Below are 13,352 nucleotides of genomic sequence, written 5' to 3'. Positions count from 1 at the left end.
AAGGAAATTGAGGCTTAGCAAGGTGAGATCACTTTCCCAAGGTCAAACACTTCCAAGCGGCAACGAAACATTTGCTTAGGGAACCAGCATTAACGTGGCTTTTCCGAGACCCTGGAATGAACGGTGCCCCTCCAGATCCTCGGAGGCTAACTCAGTCATGTGCCCAAACTTCAAGACTGTAAGACATGAAATAATCCTAAGACGTCCACGAGTTTGTTCGCTGTCTCTGGAAGGATGCACAGGGCACGGAACAAGAGGAGATTGGCAGGGGTAAAAGTTGCCCGCAATGAGCGTCAACAGCATACTGAGAGCCCACTAAAGCTGTTTCCTTCATTAAAAATCACGTTTTGTCTAGTAATCCAAAACTGTGCTCTTTGTGGACCAACTCAAAGTTTCTGAGGTCGTCAATGGCCACAAAAGACTTTGCAGTTTCACAACTGGAATGTTCCCTCCTCTGTTTCTGTTAAAAGATGTTTTGCAGAGATACTAAGCAGTTGCTGATGCGCTGTGCCCAGAGGGACACACAGGCTCATCGCTCTTGTTTTCTTCTTGCCCTCTAGAAACTGCGCGAACTTTCAGGGCTGTGGGTGGGGGCGTTCAAGAGCCAGCACTGGGGCTGTTCCCGGGCAGTGGCTGGCCTAGGGTATCATCCTGGCTGAGTGAAATCCAAGCAGCAAGATGGCCCAGGAACTAGATATAAAAGGAAACTGCCCCCTTGCTGGTGTCCAACCCTCAGCTTCCTCCCCGTAGTCCCCTAAATGCTCAAATGCTCATGGAACTTTCACTCTCAGACTGATAGACACCTCAGGTTCAAGCCTAAAAGCAAAGCGTGAATCACTGCCAAGGACAAATGGCTCCCCGTGTTACCCCTGTAACTTCAGGCAGGTCTCTCCTGCACAGAATGAAGGCTGGAACTGGAGGGGTGACTCTAAGCCTGGTCCCAGGGAAATCAGACAGTGTTAGGGGGGTCAGCTCTTCGTACCTATTTTTGGTCTGTTTGAATTCCTAGAGCATTTAAAACTGTCGCCTTAGAGATATTTGCTCTTGTCACTGTGACATCATTTTCCTCAAATAATACTATTACACATGCTAACTTTACACTTTCGGTTTGGTCACATCGCACGCTCAGGTACAGATGACCCTTGAACAACACAAGTTTAAACCGCACCAGTCCACCTATAGGTGGATTCTTTTTCTTATAAATACAGAAAGCCCTATAAATATATTTTCTCTTCCTTATGATTTTCTTAATAACTTTTTCCTTTCTTTAGCTTACTTATTGTAAGGATACAGTATATATTACACATAACATACAAAACCATGTGTTAACCGACTGTTTATGTTGTCAGTAAGCCTTGTGGTCCACAGGAGGCCATTAGTCAAGTTTTGGGGAGTCAAAAGTTATACAGGGATTTTCCACTGCGCGGGTGTCGGTGCCCCTAACCCCTGCATTGTTCAAGCGTCAACTGTAATTACACCCAGGAGTCATTTTAGGAATGGGGTTCAGCACACCCACCAAATATCATTTGTCTGCAACTTTAGTCTTAGGTCTTACAGAATGATTGGCAGAAATACTCCACCAATAAATAAATAAATAAATAGCCTCTGATTCTATAATCTATGCGACACAACACGACACAAATCACATGTTAAAAATTCTAGCATCAAACACGCCCCCTTCCTGGAATCCCCTTTCACACCCAGCTCGCCTGGATCACTCATTTTACACATTCCTCCAACACGGTTAAAACGAACGCAGAAAGCAAAGGCACGCAGGCTTACTGCAGGGCCACGGCTTACTCACACACTCCTCCAAAAAGAAACTTAAGGCCAACGCTGGGCCGGACCCGCTGCTTCTACTCCCCAGTCTGAGCTCCTCTGAAAATACGATAAGGAAGAAAGCCCCACGAGTTCCATCAGACACCTACCGCTATGGACCCAGAAGATGTGGCAACAAACACTTTGATAACCATTTTGACAGTCGGAAAGAGGGCTCCCCCCAACACACACCCCCGGGAGGGGACGCGGCGCTAGCCCGGCCGAGCAGGCAGCAGGTGCCCGGTGCGAGCTGGCGGCCGCCCAGCGCGGTCTGAGCCCCTGCGCCTCCCGCCGCAACTTAAGCTCCGCGCCTGCCCCGCGCGGCGCCGGCGGCGTGGGCTTCCCCGCCATTGGCCCGGGAGCGGTGGGCCTCTGCCAGGCAAATACGTGATTGGTCGGTAAAAGCAGCCACTGACTTTGAACGCCCGACAACAGCCCCTAAAAGGCAAGGCTGCGCCGCGCACCAATCAGACGGCGGCTCGCAGACAGAGGCCGGCCGGCGGGAGGGCGGAGGGAGGTGGGCGCGGGTGGCGGTGCGGGGCGCTGGAAAAGCCCAGAAGACGCCAGCTCAGTCCCCGCGGACGCCGTGTTCGCGAGGCTTTTGGCAAACGAACAGCGAGGGGCCTTGAAATAAACAGAGGCTTCCCGACTTTCGAGTTTCCCGGCCGATTAAAACACTTGGGCCAACTCTCCTACAATAGATTCCTTTATGCGTGGCCCGTTGACAGTTTTCTCCCTTTACCACCTGTTCCTCCTAAAGAACCGAGGCTGACAGGCCGCAGACGGGTAAGGTTTCACTGATGTCCCAGACGAGGCAGGGCGACGGAGGCGGGCTGTCAGCACGGATGAGTTCAACAAGCATATTGTCTTAACTATTGCAGGGGCGTTGGGAGAAAATAAATGTCGCAGTCTCTGTCCATCTGATTTATGCAGACCATTTGAATGGTGTTAAAAGTTAGAGGACTTAAAAATCGAGTAAAAAGCCCAAATGCTACTGCCCAATGTTTATCATGCGTTTCAAAATCAAGATCAAGGACATAGGAGACAAAAAGCATCAGTCTTATTTACTCCTTTTAGATAACGGAGTCTCTCCTTTCTCATTCTTTTTTTTTTTTTTTTTTTTCTCTTAAATCCCTGCTACCCCTGGAGGAAGTGTTACTGGCATTCTGGAGCAGGGAGGGATCTGTGGGCCTTCTCTACCCGCCCCCTTTTCCAGAGTCCCAGGGGCCTGGAGGTCTAGTCCCACCCCCTTGGATAGGTGCCTTTGATGAAAAAGGTCGCCCGATCCCTGTAATGGAGATCAAACTCATTTACATCAGAATGAATGATTTAAACCACTACCTTTTAACTCAGAGCTTCACTTCTCAAAGTTTACTTCCCAAATTAGGCCCTTGGTAAAGATGCTTACTGGTTCCCCGAATTTAAGTCATTAGCATTGTAAATTTTATTTTTCAATTTTTAAGTTTATTTATTTTGAGAGAGAGGTGGTGGGGGGGGACAGAGAGAGAGAGAGGGAGAGAGAGAATTCCAAGCACATTCTGCACTATCAGCACAGAGCCTGATGCTGGGCTCAAACTCACAAACCATGAGATCATGACTTGAGACAAACAGTTGGAAGCTCAACGGCCTGAGCCACCAGGCGCCCCTGTAAATTTTATTTTAAAGGCCACCTAAGATTATAAATCATTTTTGCTCCTCTTCTTTTCTGTATTTTCAAAATTACAAAGGATTTACAATTTTTGTCATCAAAGTATTCTTTCAACACTTTAGTCTCAACATCTACCACATGAACATGCTACTTTTTTTCTAAATACAAGAGATTAATAAGCTATACATATTTCTCAATGTTTCTGTAAATTAGTAACCTAAACTACAGCTGGACTCTCAGATGCCGTACAGAATATACATCTGCTGATCATATAGGGCAACACTGCCTCTGACAATGACATTCCCCCTCCTTCCATGCGCCCTAGGGAGAAATAAATACTCTACCTGAAATAAGAGCTCACAGTTTTTAGGTGTTTGCCTCGTGCCACATCTGTGCTAAGCGTTTTGCAAAGACCACTTCCTTAATCTGCACAACACTAGCACTGGATTCCACTACTTTCCCTCCTCAAGGATGAAGACCGAGGGGCGCCTGGGTGGTTCAGTCAGCATCCGACTTCAGCTCAGGTCACGATCTTGTGGTTCATGGGTTCGAGCCCCGCGTCGGGCTCTGTGCTGACAGCTCGGAGCCTGGAGCCTGCTTCCGATTCTGTGTCTCCCTCTCTCTCTGCCCCTCCCCAGCTCGCTGGCTTGCTCTCTCTCTGTCTCAAAAATAAATAAACAGTAAAACATTTTCTTAAAGGATGAAGACTGAGAACTGGGGATGATAGAACAGGAAATGGTACGTCCAAGACGCAAACCCAACCCATCTGTCTCTGCACCACATCAGAGAAACTCCTGATACACTACCCTCAAACTCCTAGTGCCCTCTCCTTGCACTATGAATTATCCTTTTAATAATGAATTGATAGGGGTGCCTGGGTGGCTCGGTCAGTTAAGCGTCCAACTTCAGCTAAGGTCACAATCTCACGGTTCGTAGGTTTGAGCCCCACTGTCAGAGCAGAGCCAGATGCAAGCCTCCAACTCATGAACTGTGAGATATGCCCTGTGCTGCAATCACCCAACTGAGCCACCCAGGCACACCCCCCCCCAAGTGATAAAGCTCAACAAGGGGTGCCTGGGTGGCTCAGTTGGTTAAGTGTCCAGCTGTTGATTTCAGGTCAGGTCATGATCTCACAGGTCATGGGATCAAGCCCCGAGTCTGGCTCTGTGCTGACAGCACATATCCTGCTTGGGATTCTCTCTCCCTCTCTCTCTGCTCCTCCCTACTCAAGTGCCACTTGTACTCTCTGTCTCTCTCTAAAAAATAAATAAAAACATTAAAAAAATTTTTAATAAAAAAAAAATAAAGCTCAACAAATCTCTGACTTAGAAAATCCACTTCAGCAATAAGCTGTATGCTCCAGTGAAGAGGTAGAAGGCTAATCATTTCACATCCCAAGTCCTTGATACTAAGTGAAATGACAGCAATTATAGATGTGACCTCATTTTTTAAAAGAATGTTCTTCAGCTTCATTGAGGTATAATTGACAGATAAAATTGTAAGATATGTGAAGTGTACAATGTACACATACGTAATGAAAGACTGATTTCATCTAATTTTTTTTTAATGTTTATATATTTTTGACAGAGAGAGAAAGAGTGTGAGCTGGAAAAGGGCAGAAAGAGAGGGAGACACAGAATCCGAAGCAGGCTCCAGGCTCTGAGCTGTCAGAACAGAGCCCGGCACAGGGCTCGAACTCATGAACTGTGAGATCATGACCTGAGCTGAAGTCGAATGCTTAGCCGACTGAGCCACCCAGGTGCCCCTGTAAAGGCATATTTGATGTAGCATGACAGCGGTGACTACCAGAGTAACCGCTCAGAAGTGAGTTGAATAGTGTCCCCCCCAAAATTCACATTCACCCTAAACTTCAGAACGTGACCTTATTTAGAAACAGGATCTTAGCAGATGAAGTTGGTTGAGGAGCTTGAGATGAAATCATCCCGAATTTAGGGTGAGCCCTAAACCCAGTAACTGATGTCCCTACAAAAAGAGGAGGGACACGCCGAGAGAAAAAAAAAAACAACACCTTGTAAAAGCAAGGGTAGAGATCTGAGTAGTACTGTCACAAGCCAAGGAACACCAGGAGCCAAAAGAGGCAAGGAAAGGATTCTCCCCAAGAGCTTTCAGAGAGAGCATGGCTCTGCCGGCACTTTGATTTCAGACTTCCCGCCTGTACAACTGTGGTTGTTTTAAGCCACTGGGTCTTTGGTGATTTGTTACAGCAGACTCAGTAAACTAATACAGAGTAGTAAGGGCATATGTCGATATGTATCGGAATTACTAAAAGGCATTTCTTCAGCTTTGCACTGCCCCGGGGTCTCTCCCCTTCCATAACACAGGTGGACACAGATGTAAAGGCAGAAACGAAGGCTATAGACTGAGACCAGCTAGCAAAGAAAAGGAGAGACCCTTCAGATGGGAAAGGAAGTTCTGAGGAACCTCCATCTTTCAGGTTCCTCCAGTCCTGAGTACCGGCATTGGGAGGGTCATGTAATAATAAACTGCCGCTTTTTTTTACTGTCGCGGCAGCACCAGCAGCCAGAAAGCAGGCATCTTTCCATGAATGTCAAGTCTAGGGTGACACTTGTCTGATGCGGGTCCTCCTGGAGGTGCTTGCTGCCCGACTCAGCGCCAACAAAAACTGCCACCACCCACCTTATAGGAATAATAACTCGCCACCTAAGGTTGTAGAAACACAGTCCACCAACATTAAGAGTGGGCACTCTAACAGCACAAGAAGGAAGGGATGGTGACCTGAAGGGGAAGCCTTGCCCCCCCCCACCCCTAAAACACTAGATGTAAACAGTGTCAGTGTAGAAATGCCCTCTGCCCCTATTACTTAAAATCCAAATGCCAAAACCATAAAGGGAAGATGTGATAAAGCTGACTCTACACAAATATCAAAATACATTGCAAACAAAATTTAAAAGCAAGTGACGAACTGGAGGAAATATTTATAACATATACCACAGACCAAGTTTTCGCATGCCAGACCTGAGTTTCACAGAACATCAAAAGTTCTACAAAGATGAACACAAGTGAAAAATGGGCAAAGGGCAGAAAAAGGCAAATCACAAAGTAGGTACAAATGGTTACTGAAAATATGAAAAAAAAAAAAAGTGTCCTTCCTAGCAATCAAAGATGTGAATAAAATCAAAATAAAGTGTCAACTTAAAATGCGCAAACGTTTTTTAAAGAAATTAATTTAAAAGATTCTCCCATGGGCGCCTGGGTGACTCAGTTAAGCAACTGACTCTTGATTTCGGCTCAGGTCACAATTTCATGGTTTATGAGTTCGAGCCCCACGTCGGGCTCTGTTCAGACCCTCTCTCTGTCCCTCCCTTGCTCACACTCTTTCTCTATCTCAAAATAAATAAACTTAAAAATAAATAAATAAACTTAGGAAAAGATTATCCCCAACGTGGGTTAAGGATTGGAGACATTTGCCTGGAAGGCAAACTTTCATACACCTTTGAAAAGCCTCAAAGTGGGCATATCCTTTGATCCTTCAATTTCACATGTAGGAATTTGTTCTAAGGAGTCAGGAGTGACCTCTGTTAACCTTAAAAACAAAACTCTCAGGGGGCGCCTGGGTAGCTCAGTAGGTTAAACATCCAACTTCGGCTCAGGTCATGTTCTCAGGGTCCGTAGGTTCAAGCCCGGCGTTGGCCTCTGGGAGGACAGCTCAGAGCCTGGAGCCTGCTTCAGGTTCTATGTCTCCCTCGCTCTCTACCCGTCCCCCACAAGCGCTCTGTCTCTCTCTCTCTCTCTCAAAAAGTAAATAAACATTAAAATAAAGTAAAATAAAATAAAACTGTCAGTTATCTTACCAGCAAATGGGTTTATTCGGAAATAACAGGGAATTGCAACTTGGGACGTCTGAACGATGGCAAAACCTTAGGCAAGTCCAACAAACAGGAGAGGAACGGTATTTTATGGAGAAGGAAAAAGTTGAGAACGGCTCAAAAGTACATCCAGGAAAGCAAGAGTTCAGGGTGAGGACCGATTCTCGTTGACTGAGTTGCAGGAGTGGCCAATTTCTTGCCGGAGACGCAGTGCACATCTTCCCTGTTGGGGCTGGAATCGATCATTCTTTCCTGTGGACAGTCTTCTGTTGGAGCCTGTAATTGAGTTGAGTGGTAAGGGCTTCCCCCTCCAGTCTCAGAGCTACTTTAGTGAGATTTCCCTTTAATTGTCACACCTCAAAGATTCAATTACGTGGATACTAAACATGCCATTAATACAATGAGGGAAAAGGGAAGAAAAAAAATGTTCGTTAACTCTGCCTATGCAGTCATTTAAAATTCCTAGGTTATCATTAAAAATCACCTGCAATTCCATCATCTAGGTGATTTTAAATTTTTCTTCGTACTTTGTTGTATGTTCTAAATTCTCTACAACAAACACGCATTATTTGGGGATCCGATTTTCTTTTTACCATAGAAATCCATCTTTGTAAAGAGAGGTTGACAGGAGCTCTCTGGTCTCTGTCCACTCCCTTTCCAGACAGGGACGATGACTCCACGCCCGCCTGCCTGGGCTCACCCCCTTCCCGGGGAACCCAGCGTCTACACCCGCCTGGCAGGGTCCACTCTTTCCCAACCTGCCTGCAGCCAACCTGGAGCGCCCAGCTCGGGGTCCACGCACCGCGCAGGCATGGGAACCACATACGCGCAGGGGACTCGGATTCAAAACACCGGTACAGGGGCGAGCGCGACCGAGAGCGTGAGCGCACAGGTGGGCACGCGAGAGAGGCTACTTGGCCGACTTTTCTACGCTCCGCTCAGCAGTGCGCAAGCGCGTGGACCTCGCGGCGCCCGCGGCCCTACCCCGCGGCTCAGCCAGTCCCAGGAGGCCTCGCGCGCGGGTTTCCAAGGCGACGCGCGGGAGCCGGGGGGCGGGGGGGCCGCGGGAGCCGCGCGGAGCAGGTAACTGCCCTGTCCAGTCCCAGCCAGGTCCCCCCGTTCAAGCCCCCGGGCCCTCCGGTGCCGCCGGTCACTCAGCCCTGGCCCCTTGCTCAGCCAGGGCCGCGCAGCCTCGCTCTCGTTAGTAACGCAGCCGGGCCGCCGGCCGCCTCCTCCCGCAGAGCGCCGCCTGGTGAAGAGCCGGCGTCGGCGTGCCCTCCCAGCCGGGGTAGGGGGCCTAGGCTCTCGCCTGCCCACGCCTGCCCAAGCCGTGCCCGCCCAGCCCGGGTAGGGGGCCTGCGCCCTCACCCGCCCACGCCGCGCCCCCATTCCTTGTCCCCCGACTGCGGGCCCGCCACGCGGACTGGCCGCCCGGGGGCATTGGGGCAGGGGCGGCCCCAACCGACCGGCCCTCGTACCGCCAGGCGCCAGGGAAAGGGGCCGGGTCGTGTCCGCCACCCACCCCCGTAGCGGTAGCGCGGGGCCGCTTTCACCCCTCATCCCCGACCTGCAGGCTTTCGCCGGATGCTTTTTTGCTGTCTGAAACTGATGCGGGCAGGTTCGTGTCTACCTTCCTGCTTTAGTTCCCCGCCCCGCCCACACCGGTCTAACCTTAGCGCTGACGTTTCCTTATCCTCAGCCCGTGGCAATGGGAATTCTTTGAAATTTCCGCAGTGTGTGTCCCTCACTCGCTCAGCCTTGGAGCTCTTTGTCCAGTTTCCCCTCGGCGCTTTAACATTCCATTGCTACGCTTGTGCCAACAGGTGACTTTTTTAGGATGGGGTTTTCCACTGCTGAACATGACCTTGAACCTATGTTCTATCTACACTGGCTCCCTACACGAATCCATCCAGTGTCAGGCTCAAATCCTATCTAAATGCCAATGAGCCCCAGAAGTATCTATCTCCAGCCCTGACCTAACACTGAACCTGAGACCCGTGTACTCAACTGCCTGCCCGCGACTGTACTTGGATGTCTAAGGCACCCCCTGACAGTCCCTCACACCTGCTCTTCCCACACTTTTACCCACCCCATTACTGGAAACCAGAAACGTCTTTCTCCTTCCTACGTTCAGTCTGTCAACACATCCTTCATAATGTACTCTGAATAGGTGACACAATCCTGTCTTTTCTTCAAACCCCCAGTATCATAACCCAGGTCCAGGCCACCGTCCTCTGGCGCCTGGATTATTTCAGTAGCCTCTTAATTGGTCTCTGTGCTTATGTGTGCCCTCCCTCCCTTGAATGTAGACAGTCTTACCTTTTTTCTGTTGTTTCAAGTGAATAAGGCTTTCTTTTAAAGATAGGAATTTCATAGTTTCCATAGATGAAAATAATTTTTAATACGTATTTTGAAGATTTCGACTTTTAAACCAGGTAGCCAAAGCTACATAAACACCTTACTATTAACAAGCTAAAAATCGAAAGATGCCCCTCAGCTTTCTTGGGTACCTGAGTGTGTCCCTGGATTGAACTTTGACAAGAACTTTAAAACTGGCTGTACAGAAGAGTAAAAAAAAAAAAAAAAAAAAAAAATCCAGAGCTTCCTTTTAAGTGAGAAAAAGAAGGCATGTAGGAATTTAGGCTCTGTTTATTCCCTTCTCTTTCATCTTTGGTTTTTTAGAGAAGCACCAAAAGAGGCGAATTGAAATGGAGATCAATGATCATCCCAGTGCTGGTCATGTTGGTAGTAAGTGCCTGGGCACTGGTACTCCAGTCCATCAGGCACAGAGTGATGCAGCGATTGATAGGACAGGTCCTTGCCCTCGGGGAGCTCCTGGCCCCCACGCACCTGTACCCTGGCAGTCGTAAACCCCCAGGCCCCACTTTTTCTTTTTCCACCGAGGGAAGCTCCAGTTGGCCAAAGTAGCAGGGTAGGGTTGCTGCTACTCGTGGAGGGTCCACAGGATATCGCCGATCGGAAACCTCAGCTTTGACCTCACACCTCCCCCTCTTGCCGTCACTTCTTGTCTGACGGGAATCCCCTCAAGCTCCAGCCACCACAACTGCAAGCCTTACCTACATCTATGTGCACATCGTCCTATCCCCGGCCACCCTCCCTGTGCCCTGGATCCCACCCTCACCTGCTTGTCCGAAACCTACGCTCTCACTCTCAGCTGTCACCTGTTGTGTCTCAACTGGCTCTTGCCCTTGGCTTTTCAACATGCTCCAGTCTCCCATCCCGGAAGAGAGAAAAAAATCTCCCTTGACCCCCTGTTCCCTTTCGTTTTCAGCTATCGCCCAAGGTCTCGTTCCCTTCGACAGGCAAACTGGTTTAAAGAATTGCCACCTTCCGTGTATCCATGCCTTGCGTCTCATTCCTTAGCCCGCTCTAGTCTGCCCTCCGCCCTCATCTCCATGTGCCAGAACAAAAGCCACTGATCCGACATTGCCAGGCCTCTTCTTGCTCGGTCTCCGGCAGCGTTCGCATTTGACACTGTTGCTCCCGGTTCTTGAAGCACTGTCCTCCCTTGGCTTCTTGGCCCCAAACACCCCCCCTCCCCCCGCTTCTCCCGCTACTGTGCTGGCTCGCCCTCCTCTCAGGGGCTCCTTGGTCTTGCAGTTCCTCAGAGCTCAGTCTGTTCTCATAGCGTTCTCTCCCGTGCCCCCCCATAATCCGAGATTGGGCACAGATCTATGCACACCATCTACGTGAATCCCCATCCGTGTGGACTCCCAACTTCATCCCTCCAGCTGGGCCCTCTGAGCTGACCCATATGTCCGACGAGCGGAATGGCCTTTCCTCTTAATACGTCTCCGACACCAGCTCCACGTGCCCAAGACCAGTCTCCCACCACCCCTCCCAGCCGGGGCCTCTCGCATTGGCAGCAAGGATTCCTCCTTGGCCTTTTCGCTCCCCCAGCATCCGGCAGGTCACCAAGCCCTGGTGACATTGTCTCCTGTGCATCTTTCACTTCTCAGTCGCCATTGGCACCTTAGCCCAAGCTGCCAGCTTCTTTCTCCAGCCTTCCGGAATCCTCTCCTCTGGCTTCTGTCTCTTCTGCACTCCACACTGCAGCAGGAGTGACCTTCAGAAAGCAGAGCAAATGATGGCATTCTTCCCCAGCCTCCCGCTTTTGCTCCCTGCTAGCTTCTCATTGCTCGTGGATTAATGGCCCAAATCATACACCTGCCCTCCTGTCAGCCTGCAGCGGCTCACCCCCACCGACCTCGGGAGGCTCTGGGACCACTGGGACCCAGCCAATGGGCCTCGTCCGCCCACCAGGCCTTGAAAGTGTCTACTCTCTCTATCCAGTGTACTTCCCTCCTACCCTCTATTCCTTTTTGCGTGGGTAGCCCCCACCGACCTGTCTTAGCTCTGATGGTCCTTCTCTAGAACCTCCATGGTCACTGTCCAGGTCAGGTTTCTCTGTCATGTAGCTTCAGAGAGTTGTGTCTCTTTCCTCTAAAACATTTACAACAGTCACTATTGTGATTATTTTATTGCCAGCATGAAAGCCCCATGAAAAGAGAAACATCTCTGTTCGCGTTCATTACACCCCCCACACCTCATGCAGTTCCTGGTGCACAGAAAGCTCCCAAATCTGTGTTGAAAGAATGAATGAAATGAATATTTTGATGTGTGAGATACATCAAATGTAGGGTATTTTAGTACGATTTATTAAAATAGAAGAAAAATTCTAGGAAAAAATTACCAGGTCAACACTGAAAATTAGAAGGAAATGTGGCCGTGGCCAGGAGGGGGAGCTGCAAATGCACACTTCTAGAAATGTAGCCCTAAACTCACATTTGGTTTCTTAGCGTCAGGCGGTGAACTGCATTAGCCACCACTTGGTGGGAGCAGAGAGGCCCGGTTTCTCCTTTTTCATCCCAAAGGCACTTCTTGGGGACACTCGGTCTGGGAATGAATTCAAAGTTTTTGTCAAAAAATAAATAATATCAAGTTGTAAGATGACCAAAACCTACATCGCTTGTCTATAACCAGCCAAACGCTGAACATGACACATTTTCACGTTATCAAGGCTTGAAATTTCCGATATATGTAAATATGTTTAATTTACGGATTTTTCACGCTGGACTGGATCTTAGAAGTTATTGAGAACATGAGCTAACTTTAGACCTTAGACAGTTGACATCAAGCAGCCAGCTGTACTGGAAGGTCTGCTATGTCATTCAGATGCCTTTTCTTTAGAGCAAACACCCTCTCTTCTGAATCAGCGTTAGTTCTTTTTTTTTTTTTAATTTTTTTTAATGTTTATTTATTTTTGACAGAGAGAGAGAGACAGAGCATGAGTGGGGGAGGGGCAGTGAGAGAGGGGGACACAGAATCTGAAACAGGCTCCAGACTCCGAGCTGTCAGCACAGAGCCCAATGCGGAGCTCAAACTCACGGACCACAAGCTCGTGACCTGAGCCAAAGTCGGACGCTCAACCGCCTGAGCCACCCGGGTGCCCCTCATCTATTTTCTAAGTCATCTTAATTTGCATATAGAAAAGATTGATTTTTATATCCACTTAACTACAGTTTTATTAAATATTCTTTAGAGTGTTTTTAGAGTTTTCTAAGTATACAGTCATGTCGTCTGCACATGATAGTAATTTGCACAGTATATAATTGGGCTTTTCTTTCCTAATGTTTATTCCTCTTATTTCTCACATCTAATTTCATTGCCTGCTGCCTCCAAGACAGTATTCATTCGCAGAAGTGATAGTGGGCATCCTTATCTTAGTCCTTGCGGGAGGGTACGTTCATGTTTCACTAGTAAGCATGAGGCTGGCTTTTGAGTTTGAGACATCTATTTGTTTACCGTATTGGAAAAGCGTTCATTTAAAGGGCACTTAGGGCATTTTAAGTTGAGTCAGCAGCAGTGCAAAGCTTGTCAGGAGTAATGGGCATGGAGACAGGAATTAAGGGAGCTAAGAAAGAAGCACTCTCACCATTAATTTACTTAATCATATTTATTGAACACTTATGTTTCCCTGGGAACTCTTCTGGGCACTGGGGCTGCAGCAGTAGACA

General features: G+C 48.6%; 2 protein-coding genes across 9 annotated transcripts in view; one reads left to right on the top strand and one right to left on the bottom strand.

Moving 5' to 3' along the window:
- Positions 1-2,113, bottom strand: part of SH3BGR (SH3 domain binding glutamate rich protein) — a 62,047-nt gene extending 59,934 nt beyond the window's left edge. The window contains exon 1 of one of the 2 annotated variants that reach the window (XM_058732044.1): positions 1,929-2,113. In XM_058732044.1, the coding sequence (XP_058588027.1) occupies positions 1,929-1,973 (45 nt within the window). In that variant the 5' untranslated portion in view covers positions 1,974-2,113. The remainder of the gene's footprint in view (positions 1-1,928) is intronic. The other variant, XM_058732043.1, reaches the window with a different exon arrangement.
- A 469-nt stretch (positions 2,114-2,582) lies between these two features.
- LCA5L (lebercilin LCA5 like) overlaps positions 2,583-13,352 on the top strand; it is a 54,808-nt gene continuing 44,038 nt past the window's right edge. For 2 of the 7 annotated variants that reach the window (XR_009262339.1, XM_058732034.1), the window contains exon 1: positions 8,408-8,932. The gene's annotated coding sequence lies outside the window, so the exon portion shown is untranslated. The other 5 variants (XM_058732031.1, XM_058732033.1, XM_058732029.1 and 2 more) reach the window with 4 other exon arrangements.

The sequence above is a fragment of the Neofelis nebulosa genome, chromosome 5 (assembly GCF_028018385.1).
Source record: "Neofelis nebulosa isolate mNeoNeb1 chromosome 5, mNeoNeb1.pri, whole genome shotgun sequence".
NCBI lineage: Eukaryota > Metazoa > Chordata > Mammalia > Carnivora > Felidae > Neofelis > Neofelis nebulosa.
The sequence above is the reverse complement of the archived record's forward strand: the minus strand, read 5'-3'. Positions and strand labels throughout refer to the sequence as shown.